This window comes from Musca vetustissima, unplaced genomic scaffold (assembly GCF_032173495.1).
Source record: "Musca vetustissima isolate MV318-11 ecotype Yass unplaced genomic scaffold, APGP_CSIRO_Mvet_v1 utg1892, whole genome shotgun sequence".
Lineage (NCBI taxonomy): Eukaryota > Metazoa > Arthropoda > Insecta > Diptera > Muscidae > Musca > Musca vetustissima.
Genome location: NW_026882990.1, coordinates 303,293 through 331,260, shown reverse-complemented (window position 1 = coordinate 331,260; position 27,968 = coordinate 303,293). Strand labels below are relative to the sequence as shown.

Here is a 27,968-nt window from a genome sequence, read left to right as displayed (position 1 = left end):
AAACGGAAAACAAACACGAATGTCAACAACTACCTTCAGAACAACAACAACAACAACCATAAGATTACTTGTTTCGGCAAAATATTAAAACAAATCTTTAAATCTAAAATTCATATATGTTTGTAATCTCTTTCAGTAGATATATAAAAAAAGCACGATTTGCTATGGTCAGCAGGTGTGACCGAGTTGGATGATTACCAAATCAAAAGAAGATTTGGATGTTTTGCACTTGGTTATTTTCTATTATGGTTACACCAAATGTATTGAATATTTTATTTGTTAAAATAATATTTTTATTATGTTTGGAAGCTTTTCGAATATATAAGTGCATTTTGAACATCAGAGAATCCGAGAATAGATTATGATGTCAAGGTAGAAATGAGTATATGATTTAATGTGAGCATTACGATTTTTAAAACTAGTAAAGATAATAAACATTGGGGCTTTATCCAGCTCCTGATTTTTCATCGAAGCCAACTTAAACCGTAAATTTTGAAAGCAATCAGTGGGACATTTCTTTCTATATTTACGAATAACACGCCTGTCCGAGTATATACATCAATATAATTGGCATCAATTTAAAGCTCAACTTCTCCTCTTGGATATCCTGCAACTTATGCGATCTATGTTCTTCCATAGTAAACACATCCGCCATTGAATGCATTTTTTTCGTGTTTTACTCAAAAGTCTGGGTCCATTCGAGCCTTTAAATATTGACCGATTATCATGAAGGAAAACAGTCAAAAATAATTTTTTGCTCCATCTCCAAAATATAACTGAATTATTCTTTTAAAAAACTGGTGCCTCTAGGACCAATATTTCGTTATTATATTATGGAGGCCATCGTAAATATCGGCCATAAGCGAATTTACCAACCGAAGTGTTTGTATCTTGGCATTTCGTGTTCTTGAAGTAACCTTTTCACAAGACCCCCATAAAAGGGCCACAGAACCATACAGATAGATTTTAGGTATTTTGAATGGCCACCTCATGGTGGAGGGTATGGAAGCTCCGCCCGGTCGAAATTGCCAATTTTTTTCACAGAACATTTTCAATATAAGTCCACACATTTACGGAAGGTTAATATTATGCCAAATTTTTCCGTCGACAATTTGGTATTTCCGTTTTATAGACAATATTAAGATTCCTGAAATGACAGTCCCATGGTATAGTGTATGAATGACTCCGATTTTGGTTTGTTGTTTTTTTGGTATTTATGAAAATACCTCCTTTTCGACGACCAATCATGCATGATCGAATGGACCCGGGAAGTTGAAGGTTAACATATCAAGCTTATAATGTGCCCCAGTCACTGTTTCAATAAAAACACTTACTAATTATACCCTTCATCACACTGTGGTACAGGGTATTATGTCTTTGTGCATATGTTTGTAACAGGCAAAAGGAATCGAGATAGACTCATAGTTGCTTTTGAAAATATGCGCTATCACTTTCTGAGCCGTCTGTCCGTCCGTCCATGTATTTTCGTGAAAGAAGTACAGGTCGCATTTATGATCCGCTTTGAATGAAATTTTGCATATGGCACAAGGACGAACCCTATTGAAATTGGAGAAAATGAAATTGGAGATTTTGGGTAAATGGTGCGCCCACATTTGTCCCATCGAGACATTTTGCAAAGAGTTCTGAATTAGCTAGATTGATACATGCCATTTTGTGGAAATATAGTTTCGCACCCATAGTAGTTTCCGGTTTTATGTAAATGGAGCACTATACTGCACACATTTGTCCCATTGAGACAAAATTTTGCACAGAGTTCTGAATTAGATCTTGATTGATACATGCCAAGTTTTGAGACAAAATTTTACAAAGGATATTGAATTAGGCCCTGATTGATATATGTCAAGTTTTATTGGAATCGGTTCAGATTTGGATATAGATCCCATATATAGTTTCGTCCGATTTTATGTAAATGGAGCACCGAAGAGTCAAATTTAGGCCGATTGGCACAAACTTTGCACAGCGTACTGAAGTAAGTGCAAATTTATGTATGCGGAGTTTTGTTGAAATCTCTTCAGATTTAGATATAGCTCCCATATATAGTTTCCTCCGATTTGATGTAAATTGTACACCATACTATAGATGTTTATCCGCTGAAGACAAAATTTTGCACAAAGTACTGAATTAGGTTTTGGATTTTGTGTCTAGATACATTTTGGATATCGCACTGTGTCCATTTATATATAGATCTTTTACATATTTTGCTCATAAATTTCCGATTGGTACCCAAGGTTGTGAAGGGTATCATATAATCGGCCCCTCCGACTTTTGAACTTTCCTTACTGGTTTATATAAAAAGAGCTATATAATTTGTTCCGTGTTTGGGTTTGGTTCTAAGACTCTGTTGTAATCAGTTCATCTGCAGAAGACAGATAGAAACTAGAACATAAGGTTCGATAATTAACCTTATATATATATATATATATATTCATATATAAAAACTGTAACCCGCATTTAGCCCTAGCCCCTGTGTGGGAGGTACCAGAAGGACTCGGCCGATATTCCCCATGTTCGAGCTTGTACTAATTTTATAAGAAATAATAACATGAGCAAAGTTTGGATGAACTCAAAAATTTTTGAAACAAATTTGGTTCAAAGAAAATGGGGTCTAAGACCAATATTTAGAACCATAATCACATTTTTGGTATTTTCCCTATATATTATTTTAAAGTACCTGTTAGTATATCTATGGTGGAAGGTATCCAAAGTTCGGCCCGGCCGAACGCTTTTCCACTTGTTTTTGTAACATCTTTGGACAACCTATTATCTTTACCAAGCCTAGAACAATTCCGAAAATGAGACGCATTTGCCCACTTCTTCTGGTACCTCCCACAATTTTGCTGAAAAATAAAGTTGTAATATCAGGTGAACGGACTATTCGATTTAAGCCAAACTTTACACAACCAATTATCTTTACCAAGCCTGGATGAAAACCGAATATGGGACAAATCGGTCTACTCGCTTTTGTACCTCCCCCACAAAGGATTAAAATTTTCAATGTATATATTAGGCGAAAGGAATGTACGATTTGAATCCAACATTGCATCACCTATTAACTTTGTCAATCCTAGATTTCTTTCTGCCCTCTCCTTCTAGTAGCTCCCCTACAAATGGTCAATCTAACTTATAAATATAAAAATGAATTCCTGTTCATTAGTCTCGCTAAAACTCGAGAACGGCTGAACGGATTTTTCTTATCTTAGTCTTGAAATGTTCGTGGAGCTCCAGGGAAGGTTTAAAAGGTGAAAAAAAATCGAAAACCGCAAAAAATTTGCAAAAAAATATTGTGACGCATATTTGCATTTCCACGAATTTTGATTTGAGCTATTTTGATTGCACCATGTCGTAGTTGCTATTTTGAGATATTTTGGGGTAAAATTGTTGGTGGATCTTTCCTCAAAGCTTTCATTTGTCAATTATTGAAAATTTTCAAAATTATTTTTTTTTTAAATTGGATTGACATTGTATTGACAATTTTTTGGGAAAATACAAACATTGAGAAGTATATCATTGAATGTACACGCGATCATTGTATGCACACGTTTTTCACAGAATGCACGTACATTTTTGGACTAATGCAAGGAAGGAAAATCAGAAGACATTCAGAATCGAGTTCATGGCCATCCAGGGTATTCAGATCCTAAGATCCATGCCCTAGATTAATTTGTTTGAAAATAATAATAATAGGAACATTTTGTTCCTTAAAGTACCTGAAATGTTGATATGCCACGGGAAATATAAAATCAGGTGGTTATATGCCTAATCGTTTTTCAATATCTTTGAACCTATAGACAGAACACCTCGCATATATCCGCTACCAAAAATGTGTATCACAGAGAATACTAATATACGAGATATTTTCTTTTCAAAAATCTATCATTAAGCTCAGATGTAAAGAGAGCAACTAAAAAACAGCAATATTAGAAAAATAGCAAAATATCTAATTTGAAGGTTATACCGAAACGTCCGTCCGATGTTACGAATTCGCATTGAACATGCCAACAACCGATAACACTAAGGTTGGAAAACGGGGTAAGAACTTCAAATACCGAAAATTGAACGGGAAATAATTATGGACCTTTTTAAAACGTTAAGCTATAGTGCATAATTTCTGGGATGATGTTTATTCACCCCCAATATCCCGGAATGACATATTTTAGCTACTACAATCGGAATGGAGATATATTAATTTTTGGTAGGAAGATTTGACACCACATGAGAAGTTATGGGGATACCATTATATGGGTGCTATCCGGAAAGTTGGACCAATATTGATAATTCTTTGTAAGGAGATTTTGTACTCACTGATCATCGAAAATATAAAATTTTTTAGGAACTTTTTTACTCAATGATCATCCAAAATATAAAATTACAGCCAAACACCGAATATTAAGGGATTAACCGGATACTTGGGCCAAAATTGATAATTTTAAGTAGAGAGATTTTCTGCTCAATAAGTATCCCCTATATTAAATTAAAACTAATTCTGTTGGAAAACGTGGCCAAGATCTTCAAAATACGGAATGTTTATTGCTACCGTTATATGGCCGGTAATAATATTTGGTACGGACACTTTCTGCTCAATTACAACCAATTCTGTTGAAAACATCGTTCAAATTTCTCATATGGGTGCTGCCCTAAATAGTGAACTAATTTTGAACATTTTCAATACCAAATATCCTAGGAGTAGTAGCAATGTATGTGCAAATATCAGGGCACTATCTCAAATAGTGAAGGGTAGAAAAAACAAACTTAATATTGGACTATAGTTATGTGAATTATACATCAGTAATATTGCTATGCAAGACAACGTTTGCCGGGCCCGCTAGTAATAAATAAATTGGTAAATTTAATTTGAAGCGAATTGAATAACCGATTTGTTCAACATTAAATCCGAAACCTCTCTGATAAAAACGTATTCCTTATATAAAGCGACTAATAAAATATGTGTATGTAATTCCGAAGACCTCCGCAAACCTTAGGCCAACAGATATATACATCAGTCGGCAACACCGATTAACATTTTTCACTTGTTGAAATTTTCCTCGCAATTTTTAAAAGAGATTTTTGAATACTTTGATGTAAAATAAATTAAAATTGATTTTAAAGTCCTCTGGTACCCATTCCAGTGATTTATTGATTGCAAACATTTCCATCCATAAAATCGGTTTTATTTTGTTTAAATTTAAATTTTATACACATTGTTCCATACTATAAAACCAGTCATTACAATAATTTTTCCCAAAAGAAATTTCATAATACTAGTTATGTAATAAATAAGTAAAATTCTAACTACCACCAAAACATATTTTAAATTCATAAATATGTATACTATCTATAAATACATACATATATATATTTTTATATATCGTAACAAAATATGAAACCATTTGATAAATTGATAATTCTGTACATATTTTCCCTCAACATTTTTTTGCCAACGAAAACAAAACTTTTTAATCATTTACGTGCCGATTATTCCTAACAACTCGATGTAATGGAACGAACATTGGCTGCTGGCAACCGTTGGTGGTGGAAAGTTTGCTGGTTCTGTTCTGTTCTTTTTTTTGTTTCTCTGTTTTGTTATTCTCTTCAGTGAATTGAATTTTACCACCAAGTGTACTCAGTGTACGTTTGTTGGCAACGAAAAAGAACAAAAAAATAAGAGGACCTTTACAACGAATACACATACACTTGCTTACATATACAAATAATAACTGTCCTGGTTTCCGTTACTTGCAATTTGCTATAGTAGTGGTGCTGGTGGTCGTCGTCGTTGTATTTTTTTTTCTCCATCTTCTTTTGGCACAATTTGTGCACTCGTGCTCTCAGCGAATATGGGTCATTTTAATAACATCAAAAAAAGAAAAAAAAATGTTGTAGTCATTTCTTGTTTTTCTTCTAGCCATCATCCATAATTTCAATGGTGCTGCCCTTGAGGAAAAAATAGTGTAAATCGAGATATATAAACGAGAAATCAACAGCAAATAGAAAAAAAAACAGAGACGGCGGGGAACAACAACCCATGTAGTGTATTTGGGTGGCTGATAGAAAATACTCTCCATTTCCAGTTCAAACTCAAAAACTTTGTTTGTTGTTTCAAATAGTTGTTCGTGGTTCCACTGCCACCACCTCAGTTGTCTGTAGTGGTCTCTAGCCTCGCAATCCATCCATGTTCAATCCACTATTGCCAAGCGTGTATAAACTTCTTCCATAAATTTCTGTACTACATATGATTTTTGATATCCAATGTGTATATTTGTGTGTGTTTTCTATACGCCAGCCATCAGCTTTTTGCATTTTACTTTATAAGGCTGCATTTTTTACGCTGCTTTACTTAAGCCGCATTTGGTAGGATTTTTTGTTGTTTTAAGTTTTTTTGGTTGGGGATTCACATATGTGCCTGCATTTTGATTTTAAGAGATATATGTTTTTTTATACTTCTCCATATTTGTCGGAATCATATTTTTAAGTGCTATTCATTTAATGTTTTACTTTTTTGTACTTCTTTTTTGTTGTTGTTTTTGTTTTATTTCTTACGCAATATAAAAATTTTAAATCAAAGGCAGATGTTCGGATAATACAATAAAAAATCAACTTGCAATTTCAGAAGTTGAAATTGTATTGAATGAATTTGCAGGAATGGTGTTCTTTGGGAATTGAAAATGTAAAGGGTTTTATATGCGGAAAAAATTGGGGATTGTAAAAAGCCAGATATTGCAACCATTTTGGAGGAAAATATGAAAAAATGTACTAAATATGGTACAGCATGTAGGAGCCTGGAAAATTTACACATAAAGTACAGAGGTATGATGGTGCATAGCAGCTCTTCTTCTATTGGCACTCAAAATTGGCCGTCCTGCGTTGCTCAAGCGGAAAAGTTGTGACTACTTGTGCAAAATTTTCGCTAGGAAAACCTAAGAAACAGAGCAAATTAATTTGAAAAGAGTATTCAAAAACCCCCCAATAAAAGGAATAATGGGGTTATCATTATATAGAGGCTAGGGTAGGGAGATTCAATTGCAAATCCAAAATAAGAAATTTGGCCGAAACACGTGCCAAAACTCCCCAAAATACTGATATTTAAGATGAAGAATTATATAGGGTTACCCCAAAAAGTGGACCAATACTGCTGATTACTATTAGGAAACTTTTCTGTTCAATGCGAATCCCCAATATCAAATTAGAATCACATCTAATGAAAAATGTACCCAAAAAAATCGAAATATCAAGTACTGGATGATTTTATACCGAGTGATTTCATTAAAAATCGTGCGAAAAGCTTCAAAATATGGAGTTTTGAGGATTTTATATGGAGTGATAGATTAAGAAGCGTGCCCAAAGGCTTCAAAATACCGAATATTGGGCGGTACCGTTATATGGAAGCTACCCTGAGGAGTAATAGCAATATACTTGCAAAATTTCACAGATCTATTTGAAATGTTAATTTTCTTCCGAAATCCCCTCTTCTGTGGTTGTTGAAAAAATTTTTTTTTATTTATTATAAAAACCGTCGCCTCTTTGGTTGTTGAAATTGTTGGAATTTTTATTTAATTTTAATGCATATATGGTTGTTGATTTTTTTTAAATAATTCTTAAAAATCCTCACCGCAATGGTTGTTGAAAAACATTTTTTTAATCCAGGCATCAGTGGTTGTGGAAAATATTATTTTTTGATCCACGCCTCTACGATTGTTGAAAAAATCTTCTTTAAAAATCCACGCCTCTACGATTGTTGAAAAAAATCTTCTTTAAAAATCCACGCCTCTACGATTGTTGAAAAAAAATCTTCTTTAAAAATCCACGCCTCTACGATTGTTGAAAAAAATCTTCTTTAAAAATCCACGCCTCTACGATTGTTGAAAAAAAATCTTCTTTAAAAATCCACGCCTCTACGATTGTTGAAAAAATCTTCTTTAAAAATCCACGCATCTACGATTGTTAAAAAAAAATCTACTTTAAAAATTCACGCTTCTACGATTGTAGAAAAAATTCTTCTTCTTTGAAAATCACGGCCTCTACAATTCTTGAAAAAATCTTCTTTGAAAATCCAGGCCTCCAAAAAAAAAATATCTTCTTTAAAAATTCTTTTAAAAATCGCCTCTACGATTGTTGAAAAAAATCTTCTTTAAAAATTCACGCCTCTACTTCTTGAAAAAAATCTTCTTTGAAAATTCTACAATTCTTGAAAAAATCTTCTTTAAAAATCCTTCTTGGCCTCCACAATTATTGAAAAAAAAAAAAAATCTACTTTAAAAATCGACGCCTCTACGATTGCTGAAAATAATCTTCTTTAAAAATCCACGCCTCTACGATTGTTGAAAAAATCTTCTTTGAAAACCCAGGCCTCCAAAATTCTTGAAAAAAATCTTCTTTAAAAATCCACGCCTCTACGATTGTTGAAAAAATCGTCTTTGAAAATCCAGGCCTCCACAATTCTTGAAAAAAATCTTCTTTAAAAATCCACGCCTCTATGATTTTTGAAAAAATCTACTTTAAAAATTCACGCCTCTACGCTTGTTGAAAAAAATCTACTTTAAAAATCCACGCCTCTACGATTGTTGAAAAAAATCTTCTTTAAAAATCCTGGCCTCCACAATTGTTGAAAAAAAATCTTCTTTAAAAACCTGGCCTCCACAATTCTTGAAAAAATCTCCTTTAAAAATCCACGCATCTACGCTTGTTGAAAAAAATCTTCTTTAAAAATCCACGCCTCTACGATTGTTGAAAAAATCTTTTTTGGAAATCCAGGCCTCCACAATTGTTAAAAAAAATCTTTAAAAATCCACGCCTCTACGATTGTTGAAAAAAATCTACTTTAAAAATCCTGGCCTCCACAATTCTTGAAAAAAATCTTTTTTGGAAATCCAGGCCTCCACAATTGTTAAAAAAAATCTTCTTTAAAAATCCACGCATCTCCGCTTGTTGAAAAAAATCTTCTTTAAAAATCCACGCCTCTACGATTGTTGAAAAAATCTTCTTTGCAAATCCAGGCCTCCACAATTCTTGAAAAAATCTTCTTTAAAAATCCACGCCTTTGATAGGCCTTGAAAAAATATTCTTTAAAAATCCACGCCTTTGAAAAAAATCCAAAAATTCTTGAAAAAAATCTTCTTTAAAAATCCACGCCTCTACGATTGTTGAAAAAATCTACTTTAAAAATCCATGCCTCTACGATTGTTGAAAAAATCTTCTTTGGAAATCCAGGCCTCAACAATTCTTGAAAAAATCTTCTTTAAAAATCCACGCCTCAACGATTGTTGAAAAAATCTTCTTTGAAAACCCAGGCCTCAAAAATTATTGAAAAAAAATCTTCTATAAAAATCCACGCCTCTACGATTGTTTAAAAAATCTTCTTTAAAAATCCACGCCTCTACGATTGTTGAAAAAATCTACTTTAAAAATCCACGCCTATACGCTTGTTGAAAAAATTCTTCTTTAAAAATTCACGCCTCTACGATTGTTGAAAAAATATTTATAAAAAATTCACCCCTCTATGGTTCTTAAAAAAGTTGAAAGACGTTTTTAAAAAAAATATTAACAACAAAATACACGCCTCTATGGTTGTTGAAAAAAATTACAAAAAATCCTTCTATGGTTGTTAAAAAATATATATATATAAAATCCACCCTTCTATGGTTGTCGAAGAAAACATTCCTTAAAACTATAGGCCTAGAGTAGTTAAGAAATTATTTTTTCCAAACCCAGTTAATAAAGTTGTTTAAAAACCCACGTTTCTACAGTTATTCAAGAAGTATATTATATAAACATCCACGCCTCTATGGTTGTAAAAATTACAAATACACGTTTCTATAGTTGTTGAAAAAAAACAGTCTATAAAAATCTTCACTTCATAAGAAAATTATTTTTAAAAATTCAGGCCACTGTGTTTGTTGAAAAAAATAATTTTTAAAAATCCATGCCTCAATAGACGTTAAAAATTATATTTCAAAGGCTATAATAACAAGGTATTTATAGTTAAAAATATATATTTGAATAAAAATCTATTATTTTTTGCCCCTTGTTTTGAACAAATTTTTAATTAAATTTCTTTTCCTTATTTTTCCAGGGTGAATGCTCAGCTGGTACACTGCCTGTTGCATGGGTCGATGAGGGTCCCGGTCCGCCAAAGTGTCTCAAATCATGCAAAAGTGAAAACGACAAAGACGACGACGACGAAGAAGAAGACGAAACGCCATTAACAAATAAGTTAAATAAGGATAACATGAATAATAATAACAATACTAATACAACAAATAACACTAATAGTAATAATAATAACAGCAGCAGCAACAACAACAAACATAAAAACAAAAAGGATAATAAAATTAATATAAAATTAGTAGGCTATACATCAACAACAAACATGTTTAACATTAAGCTAAGAAATAGTCAGCCAACTATTAGTCATAGTTCCGATAACGGAGGTGACGTCAGACACGGAGACAGCGCCACAAAGGATTCGAATAATAAACACAGCGGCAGCAACAGAAAAACGAAGCAGCAGCAGAGTCAAAAGCTGTTGAATCCTTTTAATTATTATCAAATTCACAAGAACTACAACAACAACTATAGTAAAATGACTAAAACGAGACGCAACTCAAATGAAAATCGGCCACAAATAACGAAAATAGCAGCGGCGGCTGCAAAAATGACAGACAACAAAGTTGTGGCCGGGGCGGCAACATCCGCATCAGCAGTAGTATCAAAATCCCCAACAACTTCCTCCTCGTCATCATCGTCCTCCTCCTCCGCTTCGTTGGCAGCCGAGAGTTCAACGACTGTGGAGTTGGCCACATCGACAACAAAAACAAGTGCAAATATGACAAATGCCAATGAAAATACCACCAATATTTTAGATGCAACAATTACCCACACCAACACAAACAACTACGGTGATGACATCTATGAGTTTATGCATAAAATGCAACAAGATGCTGCCGCACACAGTGACACGGATGGTGTCGAGGATAGCGTTGATGAGGATGTTGGTGATGACGGAGACGAAGGCGACAATGATAACGACGATGATGGGGACACCATTGATGATGACATCGACCGTGATGTCCACAATGATGCTGCTGTGGCTGATAATGCTGCCTTTGCAATGCAGCTGCAGCAATTCCAGCAACAACAACAACATCATCACCACCACAACCAACAGACACAACAGAATCAGGCCAACAATAATATTGTCAAAAAGAAACTGACGGCGACAGTTGGCGCCAGCAGCCGTAGTGCCAGTCAACAATTCCAATTGAAATATAATCGCCTGCAATCGGATCTTAATGAAAACAACAGCAACAACAATAATAATAATAATGGCAATGTCGGCGGCGGAGGTGGTGGTGATGGAAATGGTGGCAACACCAATAACAATAATAAAAGACATCATCACTCCTATCAATTGCAAATACAGGACGTGACAGATTTCAACAATAACAACAACAACAATTTTGGTGGTGGCCAACAGCAACAACAACGTTTGGCAAATATCAACAGCAATAGCTACAGCAACAGTGGTAGTAGAAGTAGCAACAGCAACAGCCCTGATGTGTTCCCAGCCTCGGAACAAACACATCACTCCCAACAACAACAGCCACAACAACAGTGCCTTGATTATTTGGGCGATAGTGCCGAAACGACGCCCACGCACTTATGTACTCATCTCACCTCACCCAGCCAGTTGTTGGCCCAGTTGCGACATTTGCGTTTAAGAAATTGCTGTGAACGCAATGTCTACAGCGCCCTGCACACGTTGGCCCTGAACGCCACGCTCAGTGGTGGTGAATCGTGTATACGCATCCTCGAGGATTTAATCGAATTGGACGCTTTGGCATCGCGCATTACATGCGGCCTATCGGAAATACTTTTTCGCTTCGATTGTCGGCAAGTATATTCGATAATACATCAGTGTGAGGATTGTAAGGTGAGTGCAAATATCGGTTGTTTCTTTCTTTCTTTCTGTCAGATAAAAAGTCAATATTTACAACAGAGACGGGAATTAAATATTAAATAGAGAGTGAGTAAATGAACTTAATTATATTTAAAGAGTAGATCATTCGAAAATTGAGATTTTGTATTCGAATAATTGAAGTTCACAAGGGAATTCGATTCGTTGCGCCCATCTATATCATACTTTTTAAACATTTCCATTTAAAAGTTGTCTTCCCAAAAGATTGTCCGAATAACATTTAGATGACAAGTTACGATTTATATTTAACATGCCATATTATAAAGTCAGTCGTTTCGTTTCCATCAACACGAACATGAACAAGTGCATATGCCGACAGCGAATATTCAGTAATTCATTGTGACTTAATTTAAGTCTAGCTGTGTGTGTCTGTGTGATAATATCCGTTTATGTCACAACTTAATAATTAATTTTATATGGGACTTGTTAAAAGAGATGAGCAAAAAAAAAAACAAAAAAAAAGAAAATACTGAATCTCTATTAAAGAAGCCGTTTATGGTTGTGGCTTTTTGGGTGCTTTTAGCTGCTTTTCGAAATTGCAATACTAAATTATTTATGCATTTCACAGTTTAAAAAAGTGAATCTGTAATTGGATAAGCCAAAGATTAAAAAAAAAATAATAAATAAATAAATTGTTTAAAGAATTATATTTCAAGGACCATTTAAAAGTTAGATTCTTAAAGCATGGAAAGGCAATCCCAATAATAGATTTACAAATTATATTTATTCAAGAACGATTACAGGTACCTAATAAAAAAATGAAAAAAATTGTAAAGAATTTTTTTTTCAAGGACCATCTAGTCCGTAATTTTTAAAGGAACATTCAAAGTGGGGATTTTTAAAGAAGGATTTTTCGATATTAAAGCGTGGCTTTTAAAGAATGATTTTCAAGGATAAATGGAAGCGAGGATTTTTCAAAAAAATATTGTTTTAGAAACAATGCGTAGATTTTTTAAAGTATAATTTTTAAGCACCATTCATGGCAATTATTTTTTAAAGAAGGATTTTTCACTAATCAATCTACACGAGAATTAAAAAAAACAGTGAGCGGAGCAGTATAGTCAGACGGGGCCGACCATACGATACCCTACACAACTACCACGTAACCCTAACCTTCTACGGATATTTATTCCGAGCCTGGGCAATATATTTCGTGATAGTTGCACCCCCTTACCCGATTAGAGTCCAACAGCAAATCTTCCATATACTGACATATTTTCCGAATATTACTAATATTCAGTACAGTCCTTTTAATTATTTGTCCATATTCCCTTCACCGTGGGTTGTGTTGTGATGTTCGGCTTATAATTGTGGCCGAAAAAAATCGAAAAAAAAACAAAAAAGTTTTCGGTCCACTTCATACCAATATTATTATCTGATCATCACCGAAAATTATAGGCGTTGTCCCTGAACATACCTCATGGAAAAAAATCAATATATATTTCCGCCCTCTAGTGTGGTAATGGGTTACTAAATAATATCTGAATACGTAAGGACCTGTAAATATTGAAGTGTAACTCCCACATTCGAGTACATACGACAATATAATTGGTATTAATTTAAAGGCCAACAACTCCTCTTGGATATACTATCAACTTCTCGGACATTCAGGGATAAATATATACGCTATAGAATACAAATTTTGTCATTTTTCACACAAAAGTCAGGGTCCATTTGACCCGCTAAATAATGACCGATCTTTGTCAAAACAGGCATGCCAATTTTCAGCCCGATCCCCTTCTCCATGTAAATTTTGCGATGTTTGGACCATAATTGCGGCCCCAGGAGCGACTACAAAATCAAAGAAAAATAAAGTTTTTGGTCCATTTCATCCCCTTAATATTAACCGATCTTTACCAAAAACAATAGGGGTTGTTCATAACAATGCGAAGTATGGCTTTATAAATAATAGTAGATATTTAAAAATATTTTCTCAAAGACCCTCTGAAGGCGTAGATTAAAAAACAAATTTTCAAGGACAATCTGCAGGATTAAAAAAAAAACATATTTTTAAGGACCCTCAGCAAGCGCAAACGTAAAAAAATTAAGGACTCTATACAGGAGTAAATTTTTAAGGATATTTTTTTCAAATACCCTTCAAGGACCCTTTCAAATACTTTTAGTTTTTATACCCTTCACCACACTGTGGTACAAGGTATTATGTCTTTGTACATATGTTTGTAACAGGCAAAAGGAATCGACATAGACTCATGGTTCCTTTTGAGAATATGCATAGAATCACTTTCTGAGTCGATTTACGCATGTCCGTCCGTCCATGTATGTTTGTGAACAAAGTACAGGACGCATTTATGATCCGATTTGGAGGAAATTTGGCACAGTTCACTTATTGGGTCCAAGCTCGAACTCTATTGAAATTGGAAAAAAAATGGTTTAAATATAGCTCCCATATATAGTTTCATCCGATTTTATGTAAATTATGCACCAAACTGCACAGCGCTCTGAATCTGGTCCATACTTATGTATGCGTAGATTTGTTAAAATCGGTTCAGATTTAGATATAGCTCCCATATATAGTTTCGTCCGACTTTTTGTGAATGATACACCAAACTCCCAATATTTGTCTGATTGAGACAAAATTTTGCTCAGAGTACTGAATTAGGTCCAGACTGCTGTCTGTGAAGTTTTGTGCAAATCGTTTCAGATTTAAATATAGCTCCCATATATAGTGTCGTCCGATTTTATGTAAATGATGCACCAAAGACCCTATATTTGTCCGATTGGGACAAAATTTTGCACAGCGCACTGAATCAGAGTTTTGTTGGAATCGCTTCAGATTTAGATATAGCTCCCATATATAGTTTCGCCCGATTTTTTGTGAATGATACACCAAACTCCCAATATTTGTCCGATTGAGACAAAATTTTGCACATAGTACTGAATTAAGTCCAGATTCATGTTTGCCATAGCTCCCATATACAGTTTCATCCGATTTTATGTAAATTGAGCATCAAACTCCCAATATTTGTCCGATTAGGATAAAATTTTGCACAGCTCACTGAATCAGGTCCATACTTATGTATGCGAAGATTTGTTAAAAGCGGTTTAGATTTAGATATAGCTCCCATATATAGTTTCGTCCGATTTTATGTAAATTATGCACCAAACTCCCAATATTTGTCCGATTAAGACAAAATTTTGCACAGAGTACTGAATTTAGTCCAGATATTGTTAAAATCGGTTCAGATTTAGATATAGCTTCCGTATATAGTTTCGTCCGATTTTATGTGAATGACGCACCAAACTCCTAATATTAGTCCGATTGAGACAAAATTTTGCTCAGAGTACTGAATTAGGTCCCGACTGATGTCTGCGAAGTTTTGTTAAAATCGGTTCAGATTTAGATATAGCTCCTATATATAGTTTCGTCAGATTTTTTGTGAATAATGCACCAAACACCCAATATTTGTCCGATTAGGACAAATATTGGCGCACTGAATCAGCGCACTGAATCAGGTCCATACTTATGTATGCGAAGATTTGTTAAAATCGGTTCAGATTTAGATATAGCTCCCATATATAGTTTCGTCCGATTTTATGTGAATGACGCACCAAACTCCCAATATTTGTCCGATTGAGGCAAAATTTTGCTCAGAGTACTGAATTAGATGTTGATGTTTGCGAAGTTTTTTTATGTAGTTTCTTCCGATTTTTTGTGAATGATACACCAAACTCAGAGTACTGAATTAGGCCCAGACTGATGTTTGCGAATTATTCATTGATTTCAGATTTAATATCGCCCAATTCCATCTCAATGGTCCTCCAAAGATTCTATGTCTGTTCTATCTAGCAGGATATTGTAGATATTAACATCTCTTGTATGTATCCAAAGTGGGGAAGGGTATCATATAGTCGGCTCCGTCCGAATTTTGAACATTCCCTACTGGGTTTAATTTCTTAAATCCTCTGCAAAAGTAGTTTTTTTAAAAACATATTTTTTCAGGGCCCTTTAATAAATTTTATAAGCCAACTGGCTTATAAAATATGTTTATGGATATTCAACAGGCGTAGATTTTATTAAAAATATTTTTTAAGGATGTTCAAGAGGCGATGATTTTTAAAAAATATTTTTAACGACGTTCAAGAGACGTAGGTTTTTTAACGGGCATAGATTTTATAAAATTTTATTTAAAGTTATTCATCAGACGTAAATTTTTTATAAAAATATTTTTTTCAAAAAAAAAGGATGTTAAACAGGCGTAGATTTTTTAAAACTATTTGTTGAATAATGTTTAAGAGTTGTATATTTTTTATGTTTTCAAACACCTCTGGAGGCGTAGATTTTTTTTAATATTATTTAAGGCCCAAGCGTAAATTTCAATATATATATTTTTTAATGTATTAGTTTAAAGACACGACCGCTTGTACTATTTGCAAATTCACAAACAGTTTTTATGGCCGGGTAAATTTAAAGAAAATTTTTCGATGGCCCTCTACAGCAGTCTTTTTTTCAGACGATGTCTACAGGCGTAGATTTTTTTAAAAATAGTTCTTCTAGGGCCCTTTTCAGTAGTATATTTTTTACAAATATTTTCACAGGACCTGACACCGCGCTCTAATACAATTTCCCCCCTTTAACAATTATCCAATTGCATAAAGATATCACACAAATGGAATTTTAATTCGATATGCCCACAAAAATATTCTTTGAAAATTTCACTTTCGTTTATTTGCCTAAATAAATGTGGAGGGCTAACAAAAGTTGAAGGTCTTCAAGATTTCGTTTTATGTTTCCTTTTTACATTTCATTGTCAACACAAAAAAATAGTAATAAGACGAATTCGCTGATTGGATGTTCACTGTTCACGTCCTGTGCAACAAAGGTTCGTTGTTGCATTTGTATATGTAAGTATACAACAATTTCCATCTCCTTACAAAATGTCCTTAAAAGTTGTTTGCATTATTTATTACCTTTGCGCCTGGCCATTTTGTTCGGCTGGGAAATGGTTGTAGCAATACTGTTTCAATGGTCATAACAATTTCGCAAAAAGTGTGCTCTTCTTATGCTTTAATAAAAGAAACGTGCTCTACAATTACAATTGTATTAAATTTAATTGTACTCATTAGTTGTTTTTATTGGCTGTGCAAATATATCCGTTAGGAATTTTTGTTGTACAAAAAAATTACCACCACTGTGGTGGTGGTCTTTTCCGACATCCACAACACCACAACACCACCACAACCACCAAAAGCCAACAGATAATGTTGATGATGATGAAACACTGTTACATCCCTTTCGAAATGTTTATTTTAAATTATCCTTTAAAACAAATAAAAACCATTTATAATTGATTAGACCTTATTTAATGATGATTCGTTTTTATGGTTGTTTTAATTACCCTTCACTTTTTTTTGCAATGAAATTTTCAATTGAGAGGTCATCATTACATGATTTTGTACTTAGGCCGGATTTTATTTAAATGTGAGGAATTGATTGACAGTTTTATTTGAAATTCTTCCGTGAAATGTATCAATCGCGTTTTTCATTATTCCTTCTTCACGACATTTCTAAAGTCATGTGACATTTAAGGCCAAATTGGTTGGTCTCTAATTTTAAAATAAATTAAATTTAAATTTAAAAATAAATTACGACTTTATTTCTACCCTATGGTATAGCCCAGGTTTGAGACGATGTAAGATAGCTCGTATTGTCGCGGTACACAATGTTTAATTTTTCAAAAATTTCGAAGATTTAATTTCGAGTTGATGAACAGTCGCCGCATGACCCTTTAAAAAACTACCCACATCTTCATCAGCAGTGTCATATTCTACAGGCCAAAGACTTCGATTATGCGTTCTGTCGTGAAGTCCGTGCCCCAACCACTAAAGAAGACCGTTGTCTCTTGTAGTTGTGGAATGTCTCTTTTCCTCGCCGGCTTAATTTATTAGTCTAGTTTATGAATACGATATTTGATACTAATCTTATAGTGTTTCGATGCTATTTGATGACTCAACTCGTAGTGTTAGATAGTTTTCTTTAAATTTGCAGCTATTCAAATCGATGTAGCAGGCGATCCATTATATTATTATTGGTCGCATTCGCTTTCTCTTTATACCCATCACCATATAGTGGTACTGGGTATTATGTCTTTATGCATATGCTTTTAACAGACAGAAGGAAACGAGATAGGCCCATGATTCCTTTTGATAATATGCATAGTATCCATTCTCAGTCGATTTATGCATGGTCGTCCTTCAGTCTGTCTTTCCATGTTAAATTTTAATCAAAGTACAGATCGCATTTACGATCCGAATGAGATGCAATTTGGTACAGTCCCCCTATTTGGCCCATTGACGTACCATATTGAAATTGGTTCAGATTTATTATATTATATGGAAGCTATATCCCATATGTTCAGCGTACTGAATTGGGTTCAGATTGAAGTTTTGCTGAAATCGGATCAGAATTAGTAATAACTTCCAAATATGGTTTCATCCGATGTCAGGTAAATTGTTGACTAAACTCAGAATATTTGTTCGATCGACATACAATTTTGAGCAGCGAGCGGAATTAAGTTCAAAGTGTTGTATGCGAAGTTTTATTGAAGTCTATAATGACGCATGTTAAGTTTCGTTAAAATCGGTTCAGATTTAGATATAACTCCCATTTATTTACACAATTTGTTCCAATTTGATTTTTCTTCAAAAATGCACCGTCTAATAGAATACATCTGTTAAATATACCCAAGGTGGTAGAGGGTATCATATAGTTGGCCCCGTCCGACTTTGCCTCTTTCCTTACCAGTTTTTACCCATCGATGGAAAGGTCTTTTTTAGTGACTTGACCTAACCCTCTTCCCGCTGTCGATGATTATTGTTCTGTCCTTGTTATTATCTTAGCAATATCCTCTACCACCTTATTAGCCCCTTCACGCCTTTGGCATTCTAAGGCAGTGCCTCTCTCGAAAGACTGGGTCAAGATTGTTCTTCCTTAGCGGTATCCTCGACTGCAGATGCGAGGATAATCACATCTGTAGGAGGTGTTTGCTCGCGATCGCAGAATAACGACGGGGAGTGAAACCGTAGGCGGTTCTAATTTATTTAGGCTCTGCACTTATCTTTACTCTTGTTCGTACTTTCCATGTTTATACCCTTCACCACACTGTGGCACAGGGTATTATGTCTTTGTGCATATGTTTGGAATAGGCAAAAATGTTAAATTGTAAACAAAGTACAGGTCGCATTTATGATTCGAATTGGATGAAACTTGGCATAGCTCATTTGTTTGGCCCAAAGACGAACCCTATTGAAATTGGGAAAAATCGGTTCAGATTTAGATATAGCTCCCATATATATTTTCATCCGATTTAAGGTATATGGTGTACCAAAGTCTCTATATATCCTTCGATTTGCACAAAATTTGGCACAGCGTAATGAATTAAGTCTTGAACGATGTGTTTATACATTTTCGTCAGATTTGTGTAAATGGTGCACCAAGGTCCCTATATATCCTTCCATTTGCACGAAATTTGGATTTATAAGTAAATGAAAAACTCAAAATGTGGCCGATTAAATCGGTTTAGATTTCGATATTTTGCTTTAAATTTATTTACATAATTTTGTCCCATTGTAAGAAGCAACTCTACATCTGACCAAAATTTAGTATAGGTTGCAGAATGACAGGTTTAATTTCATGTTAATAGTCCTTCAAAAATGCGACGTCTGTTAGGACCCATCTGTTGAATATACCCAAAGTGGTGAAGGGTATCATACAGTCGGCCCCGTCCAACTTTACTACTTTTCTTGCTGGTTTTTATTATGGGTCCGCGGGACAAGGCCCTAAAGCTGGGTAATCAATCTATTTCTATTACAGTCAGTCAATTCGGTAGAATGATCATCCACCTTCCCCCTCCCACGAGGTGGGGACGCGCCTCGTGGGAGACTGACAAATCTCTCTACAGTAAGGAGGACATATAAATATGTATAAAGTATATACAGTTAAATCTGCTTATTTGAAAGAGGCCAAATTCCGTGAGCTTGTTTCAATAATCCGAAGTCCGGATAATTGATATATGTTTCATATAACCGAAATTGGAAGTTCAATAAATATGGGGTTGAAATATTGTTTTTGCCTCACCAATTTTCATCCCTGTAACAATATTTTTTTAATTTTTCCAAATAAAACCGCATTCTAAATGCAGAAGTTGATTTGGTACATTGTTTTTAAGGTATTGACATTTAAAAGATCGAATCCACCCCCCCAAAAAAAAAGGAATTTTCGTCCCAATAGGGATAGAAAACGTATCCGATTTTTTAGCCAATGTTCCGGGAATAGTCACCACGGAAAACTAATGTTACCAAAATGTTCTCAACTAATGGTTTGCAATTAAGTGGATTCGACGTATTTTCCTGATCAGGAAAGAATGATGATACCAAGGTAAAATTACAGCTAGGTCAAGTTTGAAGGTGTGCGATATCGGTTCACGATATAACGACCTTGTTCATTTGTCATTACATTGAAATATTATTTTATAACTTTAATTTCTCAAAATTTCTTGAATTGTAAAATAAAACCTATTCCGTATCTCATGAGTTTCTACATTGTATCTATTTAAATGTTTGAATTTTCGTGCTTTGGGCTCATCAAATTATCCCTAAATAGAAAATCTTATATTTTCTTAAAATATTTATTTATTTTACATTTCAATAAAATACAAAAGACGAATTCCATTTTACTTCCTTTACAACAAACGAAAAAAATGACATGACAAATACAAGATTTTTTGTTTGTTAATGAGCACACTTTTGTCCGGGCTTTGTATATTGGTCGCAGATGTAGTTTCGTCTTTTTTTTGCTTTATAACAAAAGTACATACATTTGCACACTGCAAAACAAAAAACATTTTGTAAAATAACAAATAATAACTAACAAAAATCCATGCAGATACAATAAATATAGCAAATGTACTAAACAGAATGCACACACACACACACAGATACTAACATGGCATATATATTTACTGTCAAATACATACATGCCAACATCTACACAAATCCAAATTTGTACGCATACAACAAATCCTCGTGCTCTCTTAACACACTTTTTCATCTATCGTCGACATTTTTGTGCGTTTCCTTCTTTCGTAATTTTCGTTTCATTGTGTTGTTGTTGTTTTTGTTCCTGTCGCTTTGTTGTGTCGCTAGCTTGGACTGTTTCCTTTTCGTTTCCTTTTAGCCTCTAAACTACATAGCAGCTGTGTTCCACACGAACAGACACACACACAGTCAGATTCACTCGTACACACATTTCGTTCTTTTTTGTTTTTTGTCGAAATATATTTTGTGTTCATGTGTCCTATTTTCTACTCCCACATAACCTTCTCATCATTAAGGCAATAGTATACACTCACACTTGTACAATTGTGTGTGATGTGAGAAGAGAGAATATGGCGAGAAAAATAAAATGGACGAGAGGATAAGATATACAGGCGAAGTTAGAATGTCGGCATATGAAACACAATCGGGCCGCACAGAAATTTGCAAAAAAAAAAAAAAACACACACACACACACAATGTATACAGCTTGCCTGCCATATGAACGAACACACACAAAAACAACAGCGACAACAACAACAACAAAAATGTACTAATCAGGTGATACGAACGTAAAACTCTCACTTTCATTCGGACACATTGACACACTCTCGGCCACAGCTGGGGCACGCGCTTCGTATTTAGTATACGGAGAAGGGATACCGTACAATGAGAGTAGATATTAGTAGGAGTTGTGTTGGAAAAATTTAAATCTCATCAAAAGAGAGAGAGATAGAGAACACATTGTTGTTGAGCACATTCCTAACATGAGATATATAATATGAACAAAGTAAAGCTTTCATTACTGAGCTCAGAAATTCAGAGACGGAGAGAGATATGTGAACGAAAGAATTTATTTCACCCAAATGAAACTGGAATTTCGAAAAATCTACGCTCCAACGAAAAGATTTCAATTTCAATTAACAAAGAAAACCTTATAATAATGGGGAAATTGGAAGAAGAAGAAGAAAAAATACTTCTTCTACACATGTGAAAGAGACCATGTGTATATGTGTGTGAGTGTCTGCAGTCAGATAAAAACAGCCATTACAGTTCGAAGGATAATGTAGGCAAATATGCAAACGAAATGAAGTGAAAGGCATTTTTATATGCCGTTTTTCTGGGTTTATATAAGTACAAAATAAGGCTAAAGTTAGGAGATTTTACGCCATATTTTATTTAAAAAAATTATAAAACCAATAATTATTATGGTTGATTTTCTTTACAATAGTGGATTGGTTATGTGAATGAAATTGTTGTTGTCGCTAAACGTATTCTACATTAAAACAACCAAACCAGCAAATTAAAATCATATAAAATGAGATATTATTTTATTTTATCTGTCACGTTAATTCATACTAATTCAGATTGGTATTAAGAACAATTATTTCCAAAAGTTTTGCAAAAAATACACTAAAATATTGGAAGTGATTGGATGTATAGGGAATATAACAAATCTTCGTCAACTATTGGTCACGGCCAAAAAAAATCTATTTGAAAATCGCTACATGGGGTATGGATTTAAAATGATTATTAACATTATTTGCTGTATAAATTAGATCAGATCGATCAAGATTTTGAAAAGCGAAACATATTTTAAAAAAAATTTTAAATACTGGTTTCTGCTAAGGTGATGGCTACAATTTCTATTAATAGAACAAACATATTTTGGGTTGTTTTTCTTACGATTCTACAATCCACGAACCGAAAATTGATACATGGATCAACGGGGTGAAAAATAACTAATTTCGCATTCTCCTTTTAGATAATGAGGTATGTGTGGTTGGGTAAATGGACCAAGACATTTAAGCAAAAAATCGGTACCATCATCCCTTCCATATTTTTTCAGTTGTGGACGCAAATACGTAGTCTTTGATTCTGGGACATGATTTTTCGATCAACCAACAATTTTAAGCCTATTATACGAGGGCGACAACTATTGGTAATGGACATAATGGACATTGGTTTTCAAAATATTCTCCAGTATGATTTCTCCACGTTTTCACTCATATTTCGACGTCTCTAAAACTTGGTTTTTGAACTATCCAGCATCATCTTCCGGCAACGAAAATCATTTGTCATGCATTTTATTCTTGATGTGCTCTAATAAAACAAAGGCACTAAGTTACCATAATAGGGCTGTACGCAGAGCTTACATTCTCGTCTTCTCCTGTTCGTATTCGTATTTTTCAGAAGACTTCTGGCGAACAAAGTTTTGTGTATCATGCGGAACAGGCGTTGAATGGGTAGTTTTACGTAGGTAACCACTTACTTCGAAGTGCTTATTCCAATGGCCTAGGAATTTGTTTCGATCAACCGTGAAGAATAATAAATCAATTGCTTGCAGCGATGGTCAAATTGTTTGCGACCACGTGTTCATGCAATATCGAATGTATGCTGATGAAGGAATGCCTAAGGATAGGCATACCTCACGGAAAATCGATTTCCGATTTTAGCTACATTAAGATTTTCAATGAATGGAAATCAAGTTCCATTCATCATATGGTGGCTAGAATGATTCCCTCTGAAACTCCAAAGCAGAGGTAAGGGAAGGATGGATATCAACCTGTTGCAGTTGTCAGGACGCACTTTGATCCACAGATCCCAAAAACTTTTGCATACCTTAATTAAATTTTAATTATAGCTGATTTGGTTGAAAAACATTCTCAAATCCTCAAACTACTGTTTCTGTGGGTTAACCCCGAATCTTAAAACTTATAATCTCCAGATTTAAAATATATAAAGTTTTATCGGCTCTACCTGAAATGGACTTTTTGCCAAACAATAGGGTTTCTGGCCCATAGGGGGGGCGGTGTATTCATGGACCATCGAATGTGGTCGGAATTATATTAGTGGCTGGAATTGTATGCCTCTCTGCCAAATCGACGGGAAAGTTATTCAATCTTACACATATGTCCCTAACGATAGAGCCCATTGCAATGATCGCACATTCGTCTGGAATATCAGAAAGGTAGGGATGAAACAACTACTGAGATATCATCCTACCCTGGTTAACTTTCTGCTTCACTTACGGGGTTTGAATTTTTCTTATGCCGGAACTCCATGTACGACTGGCGTCCACACATATAATTGATTATCTAACGTTTCAAACTTTACCGGAGGGAAGTGTTCTCGAAACTGTGTGGCATGATACGTCAAGCGCTACCAACACTGTTCTATGGCACGGCTTGTTTTGGTTAAATCCTTGACTAATATGTGTCAAGATGGCGTGCAACGCTATGGTTGTGTACCGAACCCATGTTGATGATTTGCAAATATATATATCTTTTCCTAATGCTGGTAAGAAGCAAAAAACTTCTCTATTGGTGACAAAAGTGAAATCGCCCTGTATGATTCGCCTTTGTTGGCATCTCTGTCTGCCTTCAGTAGCGATACCATCCTGTTCAAGCTTCGGGAATGATGTGGGAAACTATCGGCATATTGAGGACTTTGCTCGGGTACTCAACTCCTAGCTCGTCCAGATATTTAAGCATAACCATATCTTAGGATCGTTCACATATTCGAACCATTACTCATGTTGGGACCATTCATCATATTGGGACCGTTTATCATGTTGAGACCATTGTTGCCCATTACACCAAAGTTATTGGCAGGTCCAGTAAATGGATGCATTGGGTTCTGCTCTATATCGTTGCTCACAGTTTACTCACACCGGTTCTGATATTGCGGCGACTACTATGCTGACCTCCAAAGTGAGTTCCCCGACCCTGGGATCTGCTGGGTTAGATCGACGGACCTCATCACGCTCATTTGGTAGACCAACTGCCTCTGTTGGGAAATTATATCTCATCTCTCACATTCGACTAACATATATAAATCTAACGGCTGCAGTTGAAATTGTGTACTGGAATTTCCTTTCTGAGGACATACCTCAGAAGGAATGAGATGTTCTGTTTAACAGTGCCAGATTATTTTATCCTTTTTACCTAAAATATATGAATTAAGAAAGATATGTTCGAAAATGCGATTAGAACCTTAAAAATTATACATGTTCTGCGATGAAATATATTATTGCTAAAATGGGTGGACTTTGAATATGATAGATCAAAACATGGGACTATGTTGGAAACTTTAGCCATAGGCATTTGTTCAACGGGAAATTACCTTGTCAAAACATTGAGCTATACATATATTTATTGGAGAATTAGAAATGTGGGTGAAAAATAGGAACTATATTGAGCTATATTTTTTGGGAAATAAAAATTGGTATTATACATCCATTTTTGTTGAAAAAGCGTATGCGTCATCAAAGTATTTGAAAGGGGTTGCTCCAGGTATATGGAGCAACCCCTTTTGAATGTATTTTTGAGGATTTTTTGCTATTGAGATGTCGGTGGTACCAGACGAAAAATTCCATTTGCGATTTATTTTTTTCCTAAATTTTAAAACCTATGAATATTGAAAAACAGTTTCCAATATTTTTTTAAATACACTTTTTATTTTGTCATAAATTCAGTAACCATTATCTACCCTTCACCCAATAAATATAATGATACATTACACAAACGAACAAGCTAATCTAAATGATTTACTAAGGACAAAAAGATCACAACACTTGTAACATGTTTTTGGCATACAAACCATCAATGAATTTACAGACAGCATACGTCCATAATATACACATACATTTGCCCGGGCATAATTGGGATAACAAAAACGTTTAATATCTTTACACATTTTTGTAGTTTTTTTTTTTTTTGGCAACTAATTGCAAATTGGCCCAAATCCCTGCAGAAAAGACAAAACCAACAAAAACTCTAAATTACTGATAATTGAGATTCATTCGAATACCAAAATTGTGTTCCACAAGGGCACAATATTGTGATACGAAAACCGGCAGACAGTCTGGTTGCAATGATTTATTGCTCGTGAATTGTGTAATGATGCAAAATTCATATCCGCCTCAAAAGTGTCATAAAAAAAGAAGAGAAAATCATTTGTGTGTGTGTCTTTCAACAGACAAGTGAATTTTAATGCCAACTCACATGGCGTTACAAAACCAATATCACAAATTCACACACACACATATATATACAATCATATTTTGTGTATATGGAACGGAAACTCATTTAAGCCTTAGAATATTGTTTTGGCTCTATGATGGTTGGTTGGTTGGTTGGTGTACATGACGTTTTAAATGGCTATTAAAATATCTAAGTGTATTTTTTTGTTTGTATCTATATGAGACGAGATGTATCCAAATATCCCACTGTGTTATGTCAAGATATTTTTGTGTAAATACAGTTTAATGATAACTCTCAAACTCTGCACATACATATATACACATATGTATACTCAATTGTCTTCCCTTTGTTAAGTTCTGTGCCAAAAATGTTGTTTTTATTCTCTGCGAACAGAATAAAAACCAAAAAAAAGGTTCTAACTAGTTTGTACTATTTTTCTCGGAGATTTGAAAAAAACAATATTTTTTGTTGTTGTTGATTTCTTGGAGTTGTTTCAAAATGATATGGTTGGTTTAACCGAAACTATTATCCAATTAAGCAAATATTATTTTGGGGTGACCACAATTAGAAAGTTTTGCAAATGTTTCTTTCTCTTTTGTGGCATATTTTATTCAGAGGAATGCCATTATAATTAACAATAATTAGTATAGAGAGATTTTTATGTGTGTTATTCATGGGAAGGTGATATAATTGGCTACCCTCTAGGGAAACGATAATAGGAACCATCAGTCTGTGGATTAAGTTTTTAAAGTCTTTCTTAGGTCTTATATGCAAAAATGGTTTAATTTTGAGCAAAAATATCATTACGCTAGTGTATTAAAACTATAAAAGCCCCTCTTTTCAACGGCATGCTTCATTTCCGCTCACTGGAGCGTTTGGAACAAAAAATGTCAAGTAGGACTAGGTAGTGTATATGTCTGGTTCTTTCATTAACTAAAATTGTTTATGCACACAATTTAGGAAAATTGCGGAACTATGAACATGAACATATGAACATATGAACAACTAATCGAGTTAAGCAGGGAGTGCAAATGTCGTTAAGTTCGGCCGGGTGGAATTTGTATAACCTCCACGCATTTTACCCTCCAATATCATGGAAGGCAAAATTACAGCCGCTACAATAGAAAAATGCGTCCAAAACATTCTAGATATGGGATATGGTAAAAATGTGGACATATGTATATTGATGATTTTCTGTATACATATATATTAGGTTGGGGAATAAGAAATCCATTATTTTTATATGAACTATAGGACTTTATTTAAAATGCTTCGGAATATCCGATTTGGGCAAAATAAGCATCATTTTGTTGTATGAGTTCTTGTCATTTTAAAGGTAACATCATAATGCCTCTCTAATATAGAAGCCCTGCTCTCTGCTTGCAAAAAAAAAAACTCTAGTAGTCAATTTTCACATTTCTCCCTACATACCAAATTGTTATCATTAAAAAAATTTAGCAATGCGTTGTCCTTGTGGAACTCGACACCTCTCCTGTTGGCCAATTCTGGTCAATTCGATAATTCCTCCGATTTGATGGACATTTTCGATGACCGGCCTACCTGTGCGTGGTTCATCTTTAACATCAAAAATTCCTGAACGGAATCTACGAAACCAAAATTGCACCTAATTTGCTGTTACAGTATCGGACCCATAAACACCATTCGCAAGAAGTAACCACTTGGCTTCTTTTTAGCCTTTGTCATAGAAAAACAGTAAAATCTATCGAATTTTCTCTTTGTTCACTTCCATTTTTAGCCCCCTGTAACTTAAAACTGAATGCATCAGAAAAAACCCTTCCAATGAGCATAAATCCAAACAAAAAACAGCAAAATAATGTTTTTACTGCGAAATGTCAGCATTCCAATGAGCATAAATCTGAAATTATTTGATCGATACATTACTAGGAATCTATCAGTATAGCCATCGGCCTATGTTTTGG

At 34.4% G+C, this 27,968-nt stretch overlaps 1 protein-coding gene across 1 annotated transcript in view; it reads left to right on the top strand.

Annotated features, from left to right (window-relative positions):
* LOC133329721 (probable serine/threonine-protein kinase DDB_G0282963) overlaps nucleotides 1-27,968 on the top strand; it is a 150,579-nt gene that overhangs the window by 70,053 nt on the left and 52,558 nt on the right. Inside the window, exons 2-4 of the mRNA XM_061538187.1 lie at nucleotides 10,088-10,265; nucleotides 10,365-11,440; nucleotides 11,492-11,947. Coding sequence (XP_061394171.1) covers nucleotides 10,088-10,265; nucleotides 10,365-11,440; nucleotides 11,492-11,947 — 1,710 coding nt within the window. The remainder of the gene's footprint in view (nucleotides 1-10,087; nucleotides 10,266-10,364; nucleotides 11,441-11,491; nucleotides 11,948-27,968) is intronic.